This window comes from Nerophis ophidion, linkage group LG21 (genome assembly GCF_033978795.1).
Source record: "Nerophis ophidion isolate RoL-2023_Sa linkage group LG21, RoL_Noph_v1.0, whole genome shotgun sequence".
Lineage (NCBI taxonomy): Eukaryota > Metazoa > Chordata > Actinopteri > Syngnathiformes > Syngnathidae > Nerophis > Nerophis ophidion.
Genome location: NC_084631.1, coordinates 32,020,445 through 32,044,832, shown reverse-complemented (window position 1 = coordinate 32,044,832; position 24,388 = coordinate 32,020,445). Strand labels below are relative to the sequence as shown.

At 38.9% G+C, this 24,388-nt stretch overlaps 1 protein-coding gene across 18 annotated transcripts in view; it reads right to left on the bottom strand.

Annotated features, from left to right (window-relative positions):
• adgrb2 (adhesion G protein-coupled receptor B2) overlaps positions 1 to 24,388 on the bottom strand; it is a 1,085,043-nt gene that overhangs the window by 4,314 nt on the left and 1,056,341 nt on the right. Inside the window, exon 36 of one of the 18 annotated variants that reach the window (XM_061882478.1) lies at positions 22,210 to 22,261. The exons of the other annotated variants lie outside the window; for them this stretch is intronic. Coding sequence (XP_061738462.1) covers positions 22,210 to 22,261 — 52 coding nt within the window. The remainder of the gene's footprint in view (positions 1 to 22,209; positions 22,262 to 24,388) is intronic. 18 annotated transcript variants of the gene reach the window in all.

The window sequence follows — 24,388 nt, the reverse complement described above, 5'->3', positions numbered from 1 at the left end:
ATTTGTTGTGCACCACTATTAATCGCCCTGTCATTCTTGAACTGAAACGCTTTTCCACACAAAAGTGTTCCTGTGCACTATGCCTGATCTACGTATAAGGAGGGGCGGCCCTGGATTCTCGCAACAAGTTCATTTATATAATAACTATATTTAAACTTTTTCAAAACAGGTTAAAGGTCAGAAAATCTTCTTATGGTCGCCCACAGATGGCCTATAAACTTTTTTTTACCGAATTCTATAAACTTTTTTTTTTTTTTTACCGGATTCTTACACAACGAAAAATCACAAATTGGATTTTTTGGGGGGAGAAATGTCTGAGTTGATTTGAATCGCGATGAATAAGAATCTCCATTTGGATGTGAATCATTTTTTTGTGCACCACTATTAATCGCCCTGTCATTCTTGAAATGGCACGCTTTTTCACACAAAAGTGGTCCTGCGCGGTCTACGTATAAGGAGGGGCGGCCATGGATTCTTGCAACAAGTTAATTTATATAATAATTATCATGACATTTTTTCAAAACAGGCTAAAGGTCAGAAAATCTCCTTCTCCCTGTTGCATGAAGATGGCCGATAAACATTCTTTTTTTTTTTACAGAATTCTTAACCGAAAAATCACAAATTTTTTATTTCTGAGTCCATTTGGAATCGCGATGAATAAGAAACACCATTTGAATGTGATTACATTTTTTGTGCACACCTATTAATGGCCCTGTCATTCTTGAACTGACACGCTTTTTCACACGAAAGTGGTCCTGCGCAGTACGCCTGATCTACGTATAAGGAGGGGCGGCCCTGGACTCTCGCAACAAGTTAACTTATACAATAATTATAATGACATTTTTGACAGGTTGAATCGGGTTCTTTTGGCTCATAGGACTCCGGAGGCAGTGGACAGGTACCGACAGCTTCAGCGGTCGCAAAAACTCGGACATGGGAGGAGTTTGGGGAAGCCATGGAAAACGACTTCCGGACGGCTTCGAAGCGATTCTGGACCACCAGTCGCCGCCTCAGGAAGGGGAAGCAGTGCACTATCAACACCGTGTATGGTGCGGATGGTGTTCTGCTGACCTCGACTGCTGATGTTGTGGCTAGGTGGAAGGAATACTTCGAAGACCCCCTCAATCCCACCAACACGTCTACCTATGGGGAATCTGTGGTGGGCTTTCCTATTTCTGGGGCTGAGGTTGCTGAGGTAGTTAAAAAGCTCCTTGGTGGCAAGGCCCCAGGGGTGGATGAGATCCGCCCGGAGTTCCTTAAGGCTCTGGATGCTGTGGGGCTGTCTTGGTTGACAAGACTCTGCAGCATCGCGTGGACATCGGGGGCGGAACCTCTGGATAGGCAGACCGGGGTGGTGGTCCCTCTCTTTAAGAAGGGGGACCGGAGGGTGTGTTCCAACTATCGTGGGATCACACTCCTCAGCCTTCCCGGTAACGTTTATTCAGCTGTACTGGAGAGGCGGCTACGCCGGATAGTCGAACCTCGGATTCAGGAGGAACAGTGTGGTTTTCGTCCTGGTCGTGGAACTGTGGACCAGCTCTATACACTCGGCAGGGTTCTTGAGGGTGCATAGGAGTTTGCCCAACCAGTCTACATGTGCTTTGTGGACTTGGAGAAGGCATTCGACCGTGTCCCTCGGGAAGTCCTGTGGGGGGTGCTCAGAGAGTATGGGGTATCGGACTGTCTTATTGTGGCGGTCCGCTCCCTGTACGATCAGTGTCAGAGCTTGGTCCGCATTGCCGGCAGTAAGTCGAACACATTTCCAGTGAGGGTTGGACTCCGCCAAAGCTGTCCTTTGTCACCGATTCTGTTCATAACTTTTATGGACAGAATTTCTAGGCGCAGTCAAGGCGTTGAGGGGTTCCGGTTTGGTGGCTGCAGGATTAGGTCTCTGCTTTTTGCAGATGATGTGGTCCTGATGGTTTCATCTGGCCGGGATCTTCAACTCTCACTGGATCGGTTCGCAGCAGAGTGTGAAACGACCGGAATGAGAATCAGCACCTCCAAGTCCGAGTCCATGGTTCTCGCCCGGAAAAGGGTGGAGTGCCATCTCCGGGTTGGGGAGGAGACCCTGCCCCAAGTGGAGGAGTTCAAGTACGTAGGAGTCTTGTTCACGATTGAGGGAAGATTGGTTCGTGAGATCGACAGGCGGATCAGTGCGGCGTCTTCAGTAATGCGGACATTGTACCGATCCGTTGTAGTGAAGAAGGACCTGAGCCAGAAGGCAAAGCTCTCGATTTACCGGTCGATCTACGTTCCCATCCTCACCTATGGTCATGAGCTTTGGATTATGACCGAAAGGACAAGATCATGGGTACGAGCGGCCGAAATGAGTTTCCTCCGCCGTGTGGCGGGGCTCTCCCTTAGAGATAGGGTGAAAAGCTATGCCATCTGGGAGGAGCTCAAAGTAAAGCTGCTGCTCCTCCACATCGAGAGGAGCCAGATGAGGTGATTCAGGCATCTGGTCAGGATGCCACCCGAACGCCTTCCTAGGGACGTCTTTAGGGCACGTCCAACCGGTAGGAGGCCACGGGGAAGACCCCGGGACACTTTGGGAAGACTTCCCCCGGGAAGAGCTGGACGAAGTGGCTGGGGAGAGGGAAGTCTGGGCTTCCCTGCTTAGGCTGCTGCCCCCGCGACCCGATCTCAGATAAGCGGAAGAAGATGGATGGATGGATGGAGGTTGAAGGTCAGAAAATCTCCTTTTGGTTGCATTGACATGGTTTATAATTTTTTTTTTTTAACATAATTCTTACACAAACAAAAAATAAGAAATTGTATTTATTTTCAATCTATTTTTGCAATGTCTGAGTCAATTTAAAAATGCGATGAATAAGAATCGCCATTGGGACGTGAATCAATGTTTTTGTGCACCACTATTAATCGCCCTGTCATTCATGAACTTACACCACAAAAGTGGTCCAGCGCACTACACGGGATTTAGACGTATAAGAAGGGGCGGCCCTGAAAGACACCATTGTCCGAACTCGTCCAATCCAGCACGAATGTGCTACAAGTCGGCACCACTTCACAGAGACTGGGAACAGCATGAGTGTATGCCCACCCCAGCCCTTCCACACGCATGTAAAATGCATGTCGGGGAACGGGGGGCTTGGGGGGGTTTAACATTATGCACCAGATATGCAGCATTATTTAAATGTCACTCGTTAGCGTGCAGAGATAACGAGGTGCAGATGTGCTGCAGAGACACGAGGGAGGACTTAAAAGAAGTGTTTGTGATGGAGGAGCAGTTTTGACATGCACAAACATCTTAATAGGATTCCTTGACAGAGCCCATCCAGCAACCAAGGCCGTTCTTACGCCTGTAAAACTTCCTCTTTGCACTCGCTTAATCCCGGTCTATCCTGTCACCTGAGACACAGGCAAAAAAAACAACAAAAAAAACCCATGTGTGACGATCAACAGCAGAGCTCCAGGGGGCGATGTCTGCCTGATTATCATTCTCCCCGCGTCACATTCCGACAGTGGGCAAAATGGATGCAAGAGGCATAATCTGGGAGCCAATTTGCATGCTAACTGCTGGCGAAGGAGCGTTTTGCAACGCAGCCGTTAAGCCGCCGCTCCGTCCCCGGGAGAGCGGGCTAACGCGATTGTGTCGCTCTCGACGACGCGGGCTTCTGTTCCTCCACGCCCAAAAGCACCGGCTCATCCCCCGTTTTTTTGGGGGGGGTTTTTTGGGCTACGTCCCTGCTAGAAAGCCCTCGACTTACACGGGATGAGTTCTTTTCACCTCCAGCAGACGATATGCTCCAGCGCTTTTCCCTCTGCGGCGATGAAAAGGGAGGAGAGGGCGACCGAAGAGGGAGATGGAGAAGGAAGGAAACAACAAAACAAAAAAGTAAAAAGAGAAGGAAATGAAAGTCACGGACAACTCTGCCAAGGAATAAACAACATGGTCCTTCCACCTTCTTCTTCCAATTAGACTCGATTATGAGGTAAACGGAGGGCTGGGCGATAACGTGATCGATAATCAGGGTCAATTCCAGGAGGATCATGATCCTCTTTACTTGCTGAAAAATTGGCGGCTCAGTCACCAAATTTTTAATGGGGGGAAAAAAAAGTACCACCTTTTCATCTAAAGAAATGTGCTGCAAAAAGTGACCATCGACTTTACATTAAAAAAAATAAAGCTAGTGGGTCCATGACCATGACTTCTGTTTTGTTTGATCAGCCGTTTTACTGCCTTGTTACAGACACTGTGTGGAAACAATTAAGGTATGTAAATAAACATTTACAAAATATTTGTGTGTAAATAACTCATCTCAAAATGTATATATCCGCGGCTTACAGTCTGATGCGGCTAATTTATGGAAAACATGTTTCTTCTAAAATTCAGTTGTTCACCAGAATTTTACTGGGAAAATAAAAGCAATACAGTTTTTCATCTAAAGTAATGTGCTGCAAAAAGCGAGCATCAATTTTACATTAAAAATATATTTTTTAACAAAACGTCACCGTGGACTTATTGAGTCTGTTTAGCTGATGGGAGAGTGAGCTTGCACAGCTAGTGGGTCCATGACCATGACTTCTGTTTTGTTTGATCGGCCGTTTTACTGCCTTGTTACAGACACTGTTTGGAAACAATTAAGGTATGTAAATAAATATTTACAAAATATTTGTGTGTAAATAACTCATCTCACAATGTATATATCCGCGGCTTACAATCTGATGCGGCTAATTTATGGAAAACATTTTTCTTCTAAAATTTAGTGGTTCACCAGAATTTTACTGGGAATACAGTTTTTCATCTAAAGTAATGTGCTGCAAAAAGCAAGCATCGATTTTACATAACATTTTTTTTTTTTTAACAAAACGTCACCGTGGAGTTATTGAGTCTGTTTAGCTGATGGGAGAGTGAGCTTGCACAGCTAGTGGGTCCATGACCATGACTTCTGTTTTGTTTGATCTGCCGTTCTACTGCCTTGTTACAGACACCGTTTGGAAACAATTAGGGTATGTAAATAAACATTTACTAAATGTTTGTGTATAATAAATAATTTCAAAACGTATAATTTATGGAAAACAATTTTCTTCTAAAATTTAGCGGCTCAGTCACCAGAATTTTTCTGGGAAAATAAAAGTAGCACCATCTAAAGAAAAGTGATGCAGAAAGCGACCATCGATTTTATATAAAAAAAAGAAATCACCAAAACGTCAGTGGAGTTACTGAGTCTGTTTAGCTGATTGGAGAGCTAGCTTGCGCAGCTAGTGGGTCCATAACGATGACTTCTGTTTTGTTTGATCAGCCGTTTTACTGCCATGTTAGACACACTGTTTGTAAACAGTTAAAGTATGTAAATAAACATTTACACAATACTTATTTGCAAATAATTCACAATGTGTATATATATATATATATATATATATATGTATATATATATGTATATATATATATACATATATATATATATATATATATATATATATATATATATATATATATATATATATATATATATATATATATATATATATATATATATGCGGCTTATAACTTAGGTGCGGCTGATATATGTGATATATGTAAATATTTTTCCCTAAAGTCACCAGAACTTTACTGGGAAAATAAAAGCAGTACTGTTTTTCATCTAAAGTAATGTGCTACAAAAAGCGAACATCGATTTTACATAAAACATTTTAAAAAATTACCTAAACGTCACCGTGGAGTTATTGAGTCTGTTTAGCTGTTTGGAGAGCTAGTTTGCGCAGCTAGTGGGTCCATGACGATGATTTCTGTTTTGTTTGATCAGCTGTTTTACTGCTGTGTTTGGAAACATTAAACAAATACAAAATATTTGTGTGTAATTAACTAATTTCAAAACCTTTTTCTTCTAAAATTTAGTGACTCAGTCACAGGAATTTTACTGGGAAAATTCAAGCAGTACAGCTTTATCAAAATCTTAAGTAATTTGCTGTAAAAAGAGACCATCGATTTTACATTTAAAAAAAATGACCAAAACATCAGTGGAGTTATTGAGTCTGTTTAGCTGATTGGAGAGTCATCGTCATGGACCCACTAGCTGTGCAAGCTAGCGGGTCCATGACCATGACTCCCGTTTTATTTGATCAACCGTTTTACTGCCTTGTTACAGACACCGTTTGGAAATGATTAAAGGATGTAAATAAACACTTAAAGAATATTTTGCTTAAATAACTCATTTTACAACATATATATCTGTGGCTTATAAGTCTGGTGTGGCTAATTAATGGAAAACGTGTTTCTTTGTAATTTTAGTGGTTCAGTCACCAGAATTTTACTGTGAAAATAAAAGCGGTACCATTTTTCATCTAAGGTAATGTGCTGCAAAATGCAAACATTGATTTTACATTGAAAAAAAAAAAAATTCCAAAACGTTACCGTGGAGTTATTGAGTATGTTTAGCTACTTCTGTTTTCAAAGAAGATTTTGTGATGCTAAAAAATATGGATGTAATCATAGTAGCATCAACTAACTACACTACTGTACTTGGTATCATTACAGTGGATGTCAGGGGTAGATCCACCCATGGCGTTTGTTTACATTGTGACGGCGGTGAGCTATTGTATCCTCCTACGGTGTGTCGTGAAGCATGTTTAGCTATTTCTCATCCTGCAGTGATAATGCTACTTGTAAGAAACTTGCTTTATTTGTCACCATGGAGGCGAGGATTAGTGATTTAGAAGTAGTTAACTGCGGATGGACTTTAGCTTTGAGCTCGCTAGCCATGTCTTAAAGCAGTGGTCCCCAACCACCAGGCCGTGGCCCGATTGGTACCGGGCCGCAGAAGAATTTTTTATTCATTTTTATCAAAAAAAAATATATATATATATTTTTAAATCAAATCAACATAAAAAACACAATATACACTTACAATTAGTGCACCAACCACAAAAACCTCCCTTTTTCATGACAGAAACGTCCCTTTTTCATGACAAAGAAAAAAATAAAAATAAAAAAATAAATAAAGGATTCCCCCACCCCCGGGGCGCGGGACAAATTATTAAGCATTGACCGGTCCGCAGATACAAAAAGGTTGGGGACCACTGTCTTAAAGCACCTCTTCCTGAGGGCGATTCAGTGTTATAACTTCACCTTTATCTTTTACTTTTCAGGCCAAAATACGGTCTTTCTCCTTTTGTAACACTTGTGTCTGCTTGTAGGTAATCTGTGATGTGCGCTGCCGATGCATGCTCCTCTGCTCGTAAAACCAGCAATGACACAACGTGACGACGAAGGAGGGGCGATGGATGGGGGAACGTTTTTTTTTCAAGGCGGTATAGTACCGATATGATTCATTAGTATCGCAATACTATACTAATACCCGTTATACGTGAAAGTGCTAATGTGCGATGTAGCCGGTAACAAGAGACGTAACAATATGGAGAATGGCGAATAGTTTTATCAGTGTTTCCACAGGTCAGGCATCTATTTGTGGTGGTTGTTGGAGTGGTAAGGGTGGGATATGAGTGGTGGCGGGGGAGCAGTGGCGTGATGGAAGAAGTTAATTTATGTAATATTTATTTGTATTATAGTGTATGTGTGTGGGTATGTGGGTGTGTTATGTTACAGTACAAAGTCCCAAAAAAAATAAAAAAATAAATAATTATATATATTTTTTTTTTTATTTGTGGCGGCGTAATGTGTGGGAAACCCTGTTTATGATACATCAATGAACAAGCTTACTGGTGTGTCTGGTGGCACTGGCCAAAGTTAAGTAGGAGAAAATCTGGTCAGTTATAAATGATTTGCTGTCTCTGTGCGTCAGGAACCAGACCGGTGTTTGAGAACCACTGATTTAATGCTTTGGTCTGAATAACATGCCATTACGGCATATTTCAGAAGTCAATTTTCTGCTGCTTCAAGTAAAAGGTCTTAACTGAGCCTTGTGTCATTTCATTCAAAAAAACTACCGTGGTAAACAATCATCTATTAAGTGGACATTTCAACGTGTAAACCAGAAGGACCGTTGACTTTAGTGGTCTTTTATGCTCAAGTTCTACTCCGAGTTGCCAACGAGAGACGAGATGATCATACCGATTGATGCTTGGAAACATCATTTCCGTAGATCCCTCATTGGCAATTTCCGACCACTCACACCCCATCTTGCGTGGAAAGACGTCATTTCGCCAGCGCACGGCCTGCACCTACTCTAAAAGCCCACTTCCTGTCTGATTGCCTCATTTCTGGAAGCCCGTGCTAAAAGGCATCAACTGAAGACAGCCAGGACATGTTTCAGGCGTCTTGTCACGTGCACAGGGAATATGCATCGGAATATTCTACGACACGGCGTGGAACCCCGAATCTAGCGAGTCGCGCACCGACCCGAAGATAAGACGGTGCAGGGTGTTCATAAAACAAATGAAATGCGTGGAGATGATTACAAAATGATTAGTTGACATTGCATTGTTTTCCTTAGTTTATACGCAGTGGTACCTCAGGATACTGCTTTTCTGTCAAACACAACATCAGCAGCTTCTCTATATTTTCATGGATAAATGACCACCGTTTAGAGATTATTCCAACTCTAGTTATTGTTAGGTATATGTAGTGTTGCATTTGAACAACTTTATTGTTGATAATAGAGGTCAATTATTGGTATTGTTCATTATCAATAGTGCTATTTCTATTGGTATTTGTATTGATCCATTTGTAGTGTAACAATGCTTATTGTCATTTCTGTATTATTATTTATTTAGCTAATTGCTTTTTTGCTATCACTTTTACCACCATATGTGTACATATCCTATTTACTGATGTAGCTCTAATGTTGTTATTGTTTTTGTCTCTCTGTCTTGTCCCCACAATTTCCCCCTCTGTCTTCCTTTTTTTCTCTTTCTATCCCCTCCTGCTCCTGCACCAAATGGTGATAAAAACACATTTAATAAAGTCAAATACAAATAAGGCAACAAGAGAAGTATCCTACACTTTTCTTTGCAAAGTAAATGTGAACAGCCGATAGGGGCATCTACATACCATGTTATGATATACCAAGAAAGTGAACAGGACAAAAAAAAAAAAAGAGATTATTTCAACCTCCTTGTCTGGGAGCGACACACTCGGTCATGTTTTTGATGATCTCTAGAAATTTTTTTTTAAAATCCCCTTATCGATGACGGCAATGATATCATTGATCTGACAATCCAAGCTAATTTATCTTTTACATTATTTAAGTATCACTTTGTCTTTGCTCGTTATGAGATATTACTAAAATAAACCCACAGAAAAGTCGCTAAATAACTTCATCCAAGGGAGTCAGAGCTTTTCTTCGTGTCACTCACTGTCGGTCTCAAACAGCAGAGAGGGAGTTATGATATAAAGACATACGATTCTATTTTTGTAATGCAAAGTACTAGCGGCTATTTCACTGACATTAGTTTAATTAAAACCTATTTATGGCCTTAGTGGCCACATGTGTGGACAGCACCTTTTAGCTCTTATTTCCAAAATTGTGTACACTACTTAATTGGGGTCTTATGGCCACTTATGTGGACACTTATGTGGTGCCAGAAGAGTATAACATATAATGGAATTTGAAAAAAAAAATAAAAAAATGGTAAAAATAAGAATTAGCATGTTACTAAACATGAAGTACATGTTTGTTTACTTATGGACTAAGTACATCATATCAAAAGATGATTCTTAGTTTTTATTCTAATTAGGGTCCAATAAGCCCACATAGCAAAGAGAAATAAAACAAAACAAAACATGAAAACAAACAGCTCGGGTTTTAGGAGGTTAAATTAAGACAGGGGTGTCAAAACCTTTTGACTTTCTCTTGCACAATGACTAGGGAAGGTTGTTTGGATTGTGTTGTATAAGTCGATGCTGTGCCAATTTTTAGAAATACATTCAAGGGTCATTGATCTCATTTACTGTTTTTTTCCGGACCGCACTGTAGTGTAAGGCGCACAGCCGATGAGCAGGTCTAATCAGGTTAATTTCATAAAAAAAGGCACATTTTTTTTTTTTTTCTAAATATAAAAAACTTCCTTGTGCTCTACATAACATGTAATGGTGGTTCTTTGGTCAAAATGTTGCAAAGATGATGTTTTACAGATCATCTTCAAGCCGCTTTCTAACAGTCGCTTCAGGATGCGCCGTTTTGTGGGCGGTCTTATTTACGTGGCTCACCTTCGGTGTAGCGTGCAAGGATGGGAGTGGAAGAAGTGTCAAAAGATGGCGCTAACTGTTCAAATGACATTCAGACTTAACTTCAATCAATAACGGAGCAGCCAGAAACAACAAAACTGGAAATATGTCCCGCGAAAAAAACGTCCGACCGGAACTCTCTAATAACTAAAGTTCCTTGGGTGAATAATGTAAACTCACTACCACAGTATTTTTTAGCACTTTCATAGCAAGTTTACTGACAGATATAAATAAGAACTTTACACTACTTTATATTAGAAATGGCAACAGCGGAGGATGAATGTCCCATAACAAGAATATAGAGAAAAAGAAGAAGGTTATCAACTACGGCAGGGGTCGGGAACCTTTTTGGCTGAGAGAGCCATACAAGCCAAATATTTTAAAAAGTACTTCCGTGAGAGCCATATAATATTTTTTTAAGACTGATCACAACTAAATGCGTGCATTTTTTAGTAAACCAACATTTTTAGAGTATAATAAAATAAGTCTCTTATTCTTTTTAATAACACTGTTATTCTGAAGCGAACCAACAATAAATAAAATACTTCTTACCATTAATGCGACTTCTTGAACTGGTGCGTTAGAAACCAGATGGATGGATTAAAATGCATGAGATGTTTTATATTTTGAACGTTATTTTTGACACTGTGACTACCAGCAGAATTATTCATTGCTTATCGTGTTAAACAATGTCAGCTAAGATTTATCTGAGAGCCAGGTGCAGTCATCAAAAAAGCCACATCTGCCTCTAGAGCCATAGGTTCCCTACCCCTGGACTACGGTGTCGTCATGGACTACATAGGCGAAACCACACAAATTTTCAGAACCTATGCAGATTCCAAATACAGATCAGCAGGGGCCAGAAGGTAAAAAACAGTTGCTTTTGCATAACATTGCGAAACAAAACGCCAGATAATATTTCTTACCTTATACACACACCATAGTACGACTACTATGTTGAAGCACAGTACAATCCATCAAGTGGTGCGGCTTCATAGCTTGCCAAAGTCCTACTAAAACATTTTGATTTTTGAGAACCGTGTCTAATGTTCTATATTTTCATTGGAACATATACAATTTTGGCGTTTACTTGAGTCATATTAAAGTTAAAGTTCCACTGATAGTCGCACACACACTTGGTGTGGTGAAATTACTCCCTGCATTTGACCAATCCCCTTGTTCCACCACCCTGGGAGGTGGGTGGAGTGGTGAGCAGCAGCGGTGGCCGCGGGCCAGAATCATTTTGGTGATTTAACTTCCAATCCCAACCCCTTGATACCCTTGAGGTAATGGGTCCCATTTTTGTAGTCTTTGGTATGACCTAGACGGGATTTGAACTCACGACCTACCGATCTCAGGGCGGACACTCTAACCACAAGACCACTGAGCAGGCTTATTGCAGTCGACACGCATCTCTTATGTATGACTGCCATCATATTGCAGTCTAAATGCATCTCTTATGTGTGACTGCCATTTACTGGTCACACTTATCATTTCACCATGTACCAAATAAAATAGCATCAAGGTCGGTAACCAGAACCAAAATGATTCCAAATATAAGGCGCATTGTCGAGTTGTAAGAAAATGAAAGGATTTTAAATGCTCCTTATAAAACTCGCAGTTGGCCCGCAGGCTTTAGTTTGGACACCCCTGGTTTGAAGCAAAATGATACACACTGTATAAAAAAAAACAACCTGGTCCTAAAAAGGTCGCCCTACATTTGGCTCAATCCGATTTCTGGGCTTTTCAGTGGACATAAATATATTTGAAAAAGAAAAAACTGCCCTTTTTTTATTGGAATGCTGGCCATTATCCACAATCCCTAAGTTAGACAGGAACACACACAAGGCTTTCCCTTTTCTGTGTGTTCTAAACAATGAAAAACTGCCAGAAAGAGGAGGCTAACAACATAGGCAGGGATGTAAGGGTAAAGTTAAAGTTAAAAATACCAATGATTGTCACACACACACTAGGCGTGGTGAGATTACCCTCTGCATTTGAGCCATCACCCTTGATCACCCCCTGGGAGGTGAGGGGAGCAGTGAGCAGCAGTGGTGGCCTTGCCAGGAAATTATTTGGTGACTTAACCCCCAATTCCAACTCTTGATGCTGAGTGCCAAGCAGGGAGGCAATGGGTCCCATTTTTATAGTCTTTGGTATGACTCACGACCTACCGATCTCAGGGCGGACACCCTAACCACTAGGCCACTGAGCCGTATAATTATAAACCACGGTAAAATTCCAGACAGTTAGCAATACCGTTTACATTTTTAGAGGCCTACTGTAACCCACTACTACCGACCACGCAGTCTGATAGTTTATATATCCATCCATCCATCCATCCATCATCTTCCGCTTATCCGAGGTCGGGTCGCGGGGGCAGCAGCCTAAGCAGGGAAGCCCAGACTTCCCTCTCTCCAGCCACTTCGTCTAGCTCTTCCCGGGGGATCCCGAGGCGTTCCCAGGCCAGCCGGGAGACATAGTCTTCCCAACGTGTCCTGGGTCTTCCCCGTGGCCTCCTACCAGCTGGACGTGCCCTAAACACCTCCCTAGGGAGGCGTTCGGGTGGCATCCTGACCAGATGCCCGAACCACCTCATCTGGCTCCTCTCCATGTGGAGGAGCCGCGGCTTTACGTTGAGCTCCTCCCGGATGGCAAAGCTTCTCACCCTATCTCTAAGGGAGAGCCCCGCCACACGGCGGAGGAAACTCAATTCGGCCGCTTGTACCCGTGATCTTATCCTTTCGGTCATGACCCAGAGCTCATGACCATAGGTGAGGATGGGAACGTAGATCGACCGATAAATTGAGAGCTTTGCCTTCTGGCTTTATATATCAATGATGAAATATTAACACTGCAACACATGCAAATACGGCCGGTTTAGTTTACTAAATTACAATTTTAAATTTCCTGCGGAGTTTCATGTTGAAAACGTCGCAGAATGATGACGCGTGTTTGTGACGTTGTTGGTTGGAGGGGACATATTATTAGCCCAGCACCACTTACGACTAAAAGTCGTCTCTTTTCATCGCGTAATTACACAGTATTTTGGACATCAGTGTTGCTGAATCTTTTGTAATTTGTCTAATTAATAATGGAGACGTCAAAGAAGAATGCTGTTGGTGGAAAGCGGTGGATTGCAGCTGCCTTTAGCACCGAAACACAGCCGGTGTTTCTTTGTTTGTGGTGAAGCTTTAACACAGAGCGGTCAAGCGAACATGTTTTTCTACATCAACCAGCAAGTTTCTGGATGGGAAAATTGTGATATTAAGTCGGATCTTACCGGAGACTTGAGTGGATTACGCGACCTCATCCTGCAGCTCAAAAAGGCAGCTGTGATCTTGGCTCCTCGGCTTCTCTCAGAGACATTGGCGTTCACTGCAGCCATCCGACTTTCAGGTAAGACTTTCTAATCTCACTAAAATACTATTAACACAATAAGCAGATAAGGGATTTTCCAGAATTATCATAGTAAATGTGTCTAATTACATCTGAAACTCTCCCACTGCCGCTGCCTTTTTTTTTTTTGTGCTTCACTCTAACTTTCCTCATCCACAAATCGTTCATCCTCGCTCAAATTAATGGGGAAATCGTCGCTTTCTCGGTCGGAATTGCTCTTACTGCTGGTGGCTCACATTATAAACAATGTGAGGATGTGAGGAGCCCTCACACCGGTGAGGTCACGCGCACATCGTCTGCTACTTCCGGTACAGGGAAGGCTTTTTTATTAGCGACCAAAAGTTGCGAACTTTATCGTCGATGTTCTCTACTAAATCCTTTCAGCAAAAATATGGCCTTTAATTATCGAAAAACCGTCATTCATTAATACATTTTAGGCAGCATTGCTCACTTCCTGGAAAGGAAATCGCTGCATGTGCGCCACCAGCACTGTTTTGCTGGACAAAACTACACGGCCCTTGCTCCAGGAGATTTCTCCTTTCATTAAACGGAGCCGAACGCTTCGTTTCACTTTATTTCCCTCGCTTCACCTCGGCACTGCTGTTAGACGGCGACAGGTGTGGACAATATTGCAGACGGACGCATTTGTGCCGCACTTAAAGTATACAGCGAAGGAGGAAAAAATATTTGATGTTGCTTCCATTTTCTCAACATGGCGTCCTGCTGTGGCCGAGAGTTAATGGCGTCCTGCTGTGGCCGAGAGTTAATGAGGCGAGGGGACATGCAGCAGGCGGTGTATCAAGAACATTGTCACAACTTGTTTAAATAGTCTTTAGTTTGTTTACTGGGAAGTGCACTCCTACTTTATTTAACTGCAACCTTTATCTGAGTTTAAATAACATCACTAGCTATAATGTTTAGTCCTCTCATCGAATTGAGCGCAGGCTGAAGTATTAACATGCTGAGGTACAAAGATTGTGTATTAAGTGCGTGAGGGATCACTCCTGTTTACTTTCGTTTGGCTAAACTGTTGCAATGAACCACATGGTGTTGTTACAAAAGAACAAGGCTTGTTTATTAAACTTAATCTTCATTTGCCAAACTGCTCTGTGTTTTATATTGCTATCAAAAACTAAAGATTGTGGGGTTTTTTTCCACAAAGTAATTACTCATTCCTAAAAAAAACTTGTTTAAAGAGTCTTTAGTTTGTTTACTGGGAAGCTCACTCCCACTTTATTCAACTGCAACCTTTATGTGGGTTTAAATAACATCACTAGCTATAATTTTTAGTCCTCTCATCGAATTGAGCGCAGGCTGAAGTATTAACATGCTGAGGTACAAATGTTGTGTATTAAGTGCGGACGTATCATTCCTGTTTATTTTCGTTTGACCAAACTGTTGCACTGAACCACATGGTGTTGTTAGAGAAGAACAAAGCTTGTTTTTTAGACCTTACCTTCATTTGCCAAGCTGCTCTGTGTTTTATATTGATATCAAAAAGTAGAGACCGTGTTTTTTTTCCAGAAAGTTATTACTTACTTATTAGTTTAGAAAAAATGTTTAAATAGTCTTTACTTTGTTTACTGGGATGCTCACTCCTACTTTATTCAACTGCAACCTTTATCTAAGTTTAAATAAGATTAATACAACCTACAATGTTTAGTCCTCTCATCGAATTGAGCGCAGGCTGAAGTATTAACTGGCTGAGGTATTAAGATTGTGTATTAAATGCGTGAGGTATCACTCCTGTTTATTTTCGTTTGGCCAAACTGTTGCAATGAACCACATAGTGTTGTTAGAAAAGAACAAAGCTTGTTTATTAGGCTTCATCTTCATTGGCCAAACTGCTCTGTGTTTTATATTGATATGAAAAAGTAAAGACCGTGTTTTTTTTCACAAAATTATTACTTACTTATTAGTTTAAAAACATGTTTAAATAGTCTTTACTTTGTTTACTGGGAGGCTCACTCCTACTTTATTTAACGGCAACCTTTATCTGAGTTTAAATAACATTAATATGAGCTATAATGTTTAGTCCTCTCATCGAATTGAGCCCAGGCTGAAGTATTAACATGCTGAGGTACAAAGATTGTGTAACAAGTGCGTGAGGTATCTCTCCTGTTTATTTTTGTTTAGCCAAACTGTTGCAATGAACCACATGGTGTTGTTACAAAAGAACAAAGCTTGTTTATTAGACTCCATCTTCATTTGCCAAACTGCTCTGTGTTTTATATTTATATCAAAAACTAAAGATTGTGTTTTTTTTCCACAAAGTTATTACTTACTACTAAAAAAAAACTTGTTCAAAGAGTCTTTAGTTTGTTTACTGGGAAGCTCACTCCCACTTTATTCAACTGCAACCTTTATGTGGGTTTAAATAACATCACTAGCTATAATTTTTAGTCCTCTCATCGAATTGAGCGCAGGCTGAAGTATTAACATGCTGAGGTACAAAGATTGTGTATTAAGTGCGGAGGTATCACTCCTGTTTATTTTCGTTTGGCCCATGGTGTTGTTAGAAAAGAACAAAGCTTGTTTACTAAACTTCATCTTCATTTGCCAAACTGCTCTGTGTTTTGTATTGATATCAAAAACTAAAGATTGTGTTTTTTTTCCCACAAAGTTATTACTTATTACTCAAAAAAACTTGTTCAGAGTCTTTGGTTTGTTTACTGGGAAACTCACTCCCACTTTATTCAACTGCAACTTTATGTGGATTTTATTAACATCACTAGCTATAATGTTTAGTCCTCTCATCGAATTGAGCACAGGCTGAAGTATTAACATGCTGAGGTACAAAGATTGTGTATTAAGTGCGGAGGTATCATACCCGTTTATTTTCGTTTGACCAAACTGTTGCACTGAACCACATGGTGTTGTTAAAGAACAAAGCTTGTTTTTTAGACTTCATTTCATTTGCCAAATTGCTCTGTGTTTTATATTGATATCAAAAAGTAAAGACTGTGTTTTTTTCACAAAGTTATTACTTACTTATTACTTTAAAAAAGCATTCATTGTTAATGTTTTATTGTGTAAAGTTATTTCCTAAACGACATATTTATGCTCAAACTCCTAATGGATCTGTCCTGACACATCATCTACATGTTCATACATTTAGCACATGTCAATGTACTTCAGTTCAGAAAAAAATACTTCTATCAAAATGTAAAACTAGAGATAAAGTTGCATTCCCATAGATGTCTTCTATGGGAATGCATCTGGTCAGGATTTCACCCGAACGCCTCCCTGAGGATGTGTTTGGGGTACGTCCGACCGGTAGGAGGCCACGGGGAAGACCCAGGACACGTTGGGAAGACTATGTCTCCCGGCTGGCCTGGGAACGCCTCGAGGTCCCCCGGGAAGAGCTGGACTAAGTGGTTGGGGAGAGGGAAGTCTGCGCTTCCCTGCTTAGGCTGCTGCCCCCGCTACACAACCTCAGATAAGCGGAAGGAGATGGATGAATGGATGGATGGAGATAAAGTTATCATACACTGAGAAAAAGCTGACAGGTTGATACTATTATCTAACAAAAACACAAATATTTGTCTTTGGATATGATATTATTGTTTATCTGTAGCCTTTTTTATTAGACATTACAAATTACATGATGCCCTCACACTCAAACCCCAACACCGCTTTACCCGACATAATCAATAATCGTGATCTATAATTGTGATAATTATTTTGCCTTCATTATAACGTTTGTATAATAATTTTAAAGCAATATTGATAGTAGGCTAATATAGCTCATATAGACAATTGTGTTATCTTTATTGTTTAAATTTAAAGTTAAAGTACCAATGATTGTCACACACACACTAGGTGTGGAAAAATGATTCTCCGCATTTGACCCATCACCCTTGACCACCCCCTGGGAGGTGAGGTGAGCAGTGAGCAGCAGCGGTGGCCGCGCCCGGGAATCATTTTGGTGATTTAACTCCCAATTCCAACCCTTGATGCTGAGTGCCAAGCAGGGAGGTAAACACGTAGGACTTGTTAAGTCATGTTGATAGTAGGCTAATATAGACACGTGTTGTCTTCATTTTTGTTTTAAGCTAATATAGACACTTACATCATGTGTTGTCTTCATTATAACACTTCTATAAGACTTTTAAAGTCATTTATATAGTAGGCTAATATAGCAAATATAGACACTTACGTCATGTGTTGTCTTCATTATAACACTTATATAAGACTTTTAAAGTAATTTACATAGTAGGCTAATATAGCAAATATAGACACTTACGTCATGTGGTGTCTTCATTATAACACTTATATAAGACTTTTAAAGTAATTTAGATAGTAGGCTAATATAGCAAATATAGACACTTACGTCATGTGTTGTCTTCATTATAACACTTATATATGACTTTTAAAGTCATTTTGATAGTAGGCTAATATAGCTAATATAAACACTTCATCCGTTTTCTTCATTATAACACTTATATAAGACTTAAAGTATTTTTGATAGTAGGCTAATATAGACACTTCCGTCATCTGTTGTCTTTATTATAACACTTATATAAGAATTTTAAAGTCATTTTGATAATAGGCTAACATACCGTATTTCCTCGAATTGCTGCCGTTTATATAGTATGCGCCTGCCTTGAATTACTGCTGGGTCAAACTCGCTTCGCAAAATAATTAGCGCATGCTCAGTATTACCGCCTGGTCAAACTCGTGACGTCACGAGTGACACTTCCCCTGTCATCATTTTCAAAAAGGAGGAGGCTGATTTCAATACCGGTAATTTGAAATTGCATAAAGAGAAGAAGATTAAGAGCTATTCAGTAGGATTTAATTTCTAAGCTTACATCACACTCAAATTTTTACTGCATGCCTTTGGTAAGTGCCGCAGTGAAAAGAGGTTTTAAAATAATTAGCGCATGCTTACTTTTACCGCATGCCTTTGCTAAGCGCAGGAGTGAGAAGAGGTTTTAAAATAATTAGCGCATGCTTACTTTTGCCGCATGCCTTTGCTGAGCGCAGGAGTGAGAAGAGGTTTTAAATTAATAAGCGCCCCGGCGGCAATTCAAGGAAATACAGTAGACACTTACATCATGTGGTGCCTTCATTATAACAATTATATAAGACTTTTAAAGTCATTTTGATAGTAGGCTAATATAGACACATCATGTGTGGTCTTCATTATAAGAACTTATATAAGACTTTTAAAGTCATTTTGATAGTAGGCTAATATAGACACATCATGTGTGGTCTTCATTATAACACTTATATAAGACTTTTAAAGTCATATTGATAGTAGGCTAATACAGCTAATGTAGACACTTACATCATGTGTTGCCTTCATTAAAACCCTTTTTATAAGGCTTTACATTTTTTGCGGCTCCAGACAGATTTGTTGTTTGTTTTTTTGGTCCCATATGGCTCTTTCAGGATTTTGGGTTAACGACCCCTGCTTTATACGCAAGTCACTGCATGTAAATGCAGCAATGTTGTCTTTTTTATTCTTTTTTTAAAATGTTTTTAAAGGTGTGAAAGAGGACTTCAAACGATCAGCACTGTCGGACTAACTTTTTTCTCCGATCTCGAACGCACAGAAAAAGGAAAAGCTGAGTGTTTTTGTCTCAGGGATTGTGGATGATGATGCTTTTCCTTATATGTAATAATTCCTGCAACGGTAAACAGTGGTTTGGAAAAATAAGAGCCAGTTATTTTAGAATAAAGTGATAAGGACAACATTTACATACTGAAAATAAAGCAAACACAAAGCACTTGTTGCTACAAAGGAAGCCTTTTTCTGCATGTTAATCGTTCTACGTCAAATCAATTGATTTTCAGACTTGCCATTTATTCATCTGCCAGGAGCAGATATGCTGTATGAAATTCTAATGTTCAAAACAGTATTTTTAGGATCGACTTTGACGTCCGTCAAGACTTTTCTTTTGCTCGCCTGAATAAAAGGGTTTCTATGTGGCTCTCATTAACATTCCAGGCGTCATTCATAGGTGAATAATTGATACTCAAACGCACCGGCGGTGTGAAACCCACTGTTATGAAGGAGTTGCTCACCCAGGGGTTCCTTCGACAAAGTCCGTACCGCCGCAATGCCAATCTTTTTTTTTTTTTTACCAAGACATCCCTTTTTATACAAACCCAGTTTCAATATGAATTGAGAAAATCGTGTTAGATGTAAATATAAATGGAATACAATGATTTGCAAATCCTTTTTAACCCATATTCAATTGACTTCACTACAAAGACAAGATATTTGATGTTCAAACTCATAAACTTTATTTTGTGGGATGTTCCAAATAAGTGTTTGATGAGCATTCCTCAACTTTATCAGTATTTATTAGGGGTGTAACGGTACACAAAAATGTCGGTTCGGTACGTACCTCGGTTTAGAGGTCACGGTTCGGTTCATTTTCGGTACAGTAAGAAAACAACAAAATATATATTTTTTGGTTATTTATTTACCAAATTTGCTAAATTTTCCACCAAAAATATTTTTCTTAAATGATAAAATGATAAATGGGTTGTACTTGTATAGCACTTTTCTACCTTCGAGGTACTCAAGGCGCTTTGACACTACTTCCACATTTACCCATTCACACACTGATGGAGGGAGCTGCCATGCAAGCCGTTAACCAGCACCCATCAGGAGCAAGGGTGAAGTGTCTTGCCCAGGACACAACGGACGTGACGAGGTTGGTACTAGGTGGGGATTGAACCAGGGACCCTCGGGTTGCGCACGGCCACTCTCCCACTGCGCCACGCCGTCCCGTTTTAGTGGAATATTTGATCGGAACCTTGGATGGATCAATAATTCATAACAACTTTGATTTTGATTCAATATTATGTTTTGAGTAATGACAGTTTGAAAGAACAAAAAAAGATTTATTTTATTATTCAAAATTGCAACTTGTTCTAAATTACTTTTAACCTTCAAGCTTTTTTATTTCACTTTTGTTATGTTTTTGTTTATTTTAATAGTATTTTTAGAATGTGCCGTGGGCCTTTAAAACATTAGCTGTGGGCCACACTTTTGACACCCCTGCTAGCTCACTGCTAACACCGGACACGTCCTCTTTTGCTAGCATGCTAGCAGCGACTGGGCTAGGACAGACTGACCATACGTCGTCTTTTCACCGGACATGTCCTCTTTTGTGGGGCTGTCCGGGAGGAGTTTCTTAAATGCCTCAAATGTCCGGCATTTTGACTATTGTTTACACCAGTGGTTCTCAACCTTTTTTCAGTAATGTACCCCATGTGAACATTTTTTTGATTCAAGTACCCCCTAATCGGAGCAAAGCCTTTTTGGTTGAAAAAAAGAGATAAAGAAGTAAAATAGAGCACTATGTCATCAGTTTCTGATTCATTAAATTGTATAACAGTACAAAATATTGCTCATTTGTACTGGTCTTTCTTGAACTATTTGGAAAAAAAGATATAAAAATAACTAAAAACTTGTTATAAAATAATCAACTGATTCAATTATAAATAAAGATTTCTACACATAGAAGTAATCATCAACTTAAAGTGAAGAGAATTATATCGATATAGCGCTTTTTCTCTAGTGACTCAAAGCGCTTTACATAGTGAAACCCAATATCTAAGTTACATTCAAAGCAGTGTGGGTGGCACTGGAAGCAGGTGGGTAAATGGTCTTGCCCAAGGACACAACGGCAGTGACTAGGATGGCGGAAGCGGGAATCGAACTTGCAACCCTCAAGTTGCTGGCACGGCCACTCTACCAACCGAGCTAAACCGCCCCAAAAGTGTCCTCTTTGTGGATTGTAATAGAGATCCATCTGGATTCATGAACTTAATTCTAAACATTTCTTCACAAAAAAATTAATCTTTAACATCAATATTTATGGAACATGTCCACAAAAAAATCTAGCGGTCAACACTGAATATTGCATTGTTGTGTTTTTTTTCACAGTTTATGAACTTACATTCATATTTTGTTGAAGTATTATTCAATAAATTTATTTATAAAGGATTTTTGAATTGTTGCTATTTTTAGAATATTTTTTTTTTAAATCTCACGTACCCCTTGGCATACCTTCAAGTACCCCCAGGGGTACGCGTACCCCCATTTGAGAACCACTGGTTTACACTACTTAATATGTCTGTTCGGTACACCTCCGAACCGAACCGAAACCCCCGTACCGAAACGGTTCAATACAAATACACGTACCGTTACACCCATAGTATTTATTGCCACCTTTCCCAACTTCTTTGTCACGTGTTGCTGGCATCAAATTCGAAAGTTAATGATTATTTGCAAAAAAAAACAAAACAAGTTTATCAGTTTGATCATCAAATATGTTGTCTTTGTAGCATATTCAATTGAATATGGGTTGAAAAGGATTTGCAAATCATTGTATTCTGTTTATATTTACATCTAACACAATTTACCAACTCATATGGAAACAGGGTTTGTAAGAAGCACCATAACAATGCAGCATAACAACATCAAAATGAGACTATGGGAATCAGACTAACGCACAACAAGGGACAGAAGCCCATAAGCAGACAAACTGGAGAGGAGACAAACTGGTCTATTTTCTACACAGCAGGGCGGGGCAGAGGATGCGACTGCACAAACATCGAGCCGCCATCTTGGATGAGGAACTTTAGGGAGCGGGGAATTAGCGGACAAAAGGTGTGTGATGGGTTAGAAGTTTTACCTTTGTCGACTTGGCTTCCCGTGGTTCTGCTGACTGTCTGGCTACGTTCAAACTGAGACGACAAGCAGCACAAGGAGCCCACCCCCCCACCAGCCGACAAAGGACATGAAACGGAGGGGGGGAGGGCGCAAAAGAACAATCAATCAAGGCAAAGTGTAAATAAAAAGTACACATGGTGTGACAACAAACTGAAATGGCATTCATGCATGATGAAACAAAATCAGATGGTGTAAAAGCAGAGTGAGTGGATACCAGAATTCAATGTTTTCATGGCGGTCTTTAGCATCGCTTGCACTTCAGTTGGAGGGGGAGGGAGGGGGTGCAGGGATAATACCTTCCAAGAGCACAACATGCAATCAATTTAACCAGCCCCAAAGACATTACGGGCCTGATATAATAAAATGGCAAACAAGTGCTAAATAGCCTGAGGAAACCATACAATTGTGTAAAGTATTGGTGGGCGTGTTGCAGGTGATGTTCTAACCCGAGGTGCCCCTCCCTATAGGGAAGCGACAATACTGTCCGTAGGACCCCTGGGGGCCCCGTTTTGCATGAACAAACACATGTAAAAAGTCCATTAATGAATGATAGGGCGTTTCTTATAACATTCTATGGCATTTTTTTCTCCCAGCTTCTTCCTGCTCTGCCACTATTCGAAAATGTAGCCTAATGTGTTATGTTGCACTCAGTGCAATGCTCATAAATAGGCATATTAGAACCAAATCATCTCCATAGATAATATATTTGATATAATAGTTATATAAATATGATGTATACAAAATTAATATTTTATATATACATACACACATACATATATATACATACATATATACACATATTGTATATATACATATACATACATACACATATTGTATGTATACATATACACATACATATACATACATCCATATGTATACATATACACATACATACACATACATACACACATACGTATACATATACATACATACGTATACATATACATACATACATACATACACACATACGTATACATATACATACATACATATATATACATACATACATATGTATACATATATACATACATACATACATATATATACATACATACATATGTATACATATATATACATACATACATATATGTATACATATACATACATATGTATACATATACATACATACATATGTATACATATATACATACATACATACATATATGTATACATATATACATACATATATGTATACATATACATACATACATATATGTATACATATATACATACATACATACATATATGTATACATATATACATACATATGTATACATATATATACATACATACATATGTATACATATATATACATACATACATACGTACATATATGTACACATATACATACATACATGTATGCATATATACATACATACATGTATACATATACATACATACATACATATATGTATACATATACATACATACATATATGTATACATATACATACATACATATATAAATACATGTTTACATATACATGCATACATATAAGCATACATATACATATATACATACATATAAGCATACATATACATACATACATACACATACATACATACATACACACATACATACATACATACACATACATACATATATATATATATATATATATATATATATATATATATATATATATATATATATATATATATATATATATATATATATATATATATATATATATATATATATATATATATATATATATATATATATACTATCCGGAAATCAAACTACAAACTCCTAGAGAATACATGTATACACACATGTATGTATATATATATATATATATATATATGTATATATATGTATATATATATAAATATACACACACGTGTTAACACACACATGTATACATAGATATATGCACACGTGTATATATATATATATATATATATATATATATATATATATATATATATATATATATATATATATATATATATATATATATACATACATATATATATATATATATATATATATATATATATATATATATATATATATATATATATATATATATATATATATATATATATATGCATATACGTATATAGTTTTCTAAATTAGATTTTGCATAGCATTTTTTTTTATTTCACATGAATTTGTTTCGGTGCAAAACATGAACT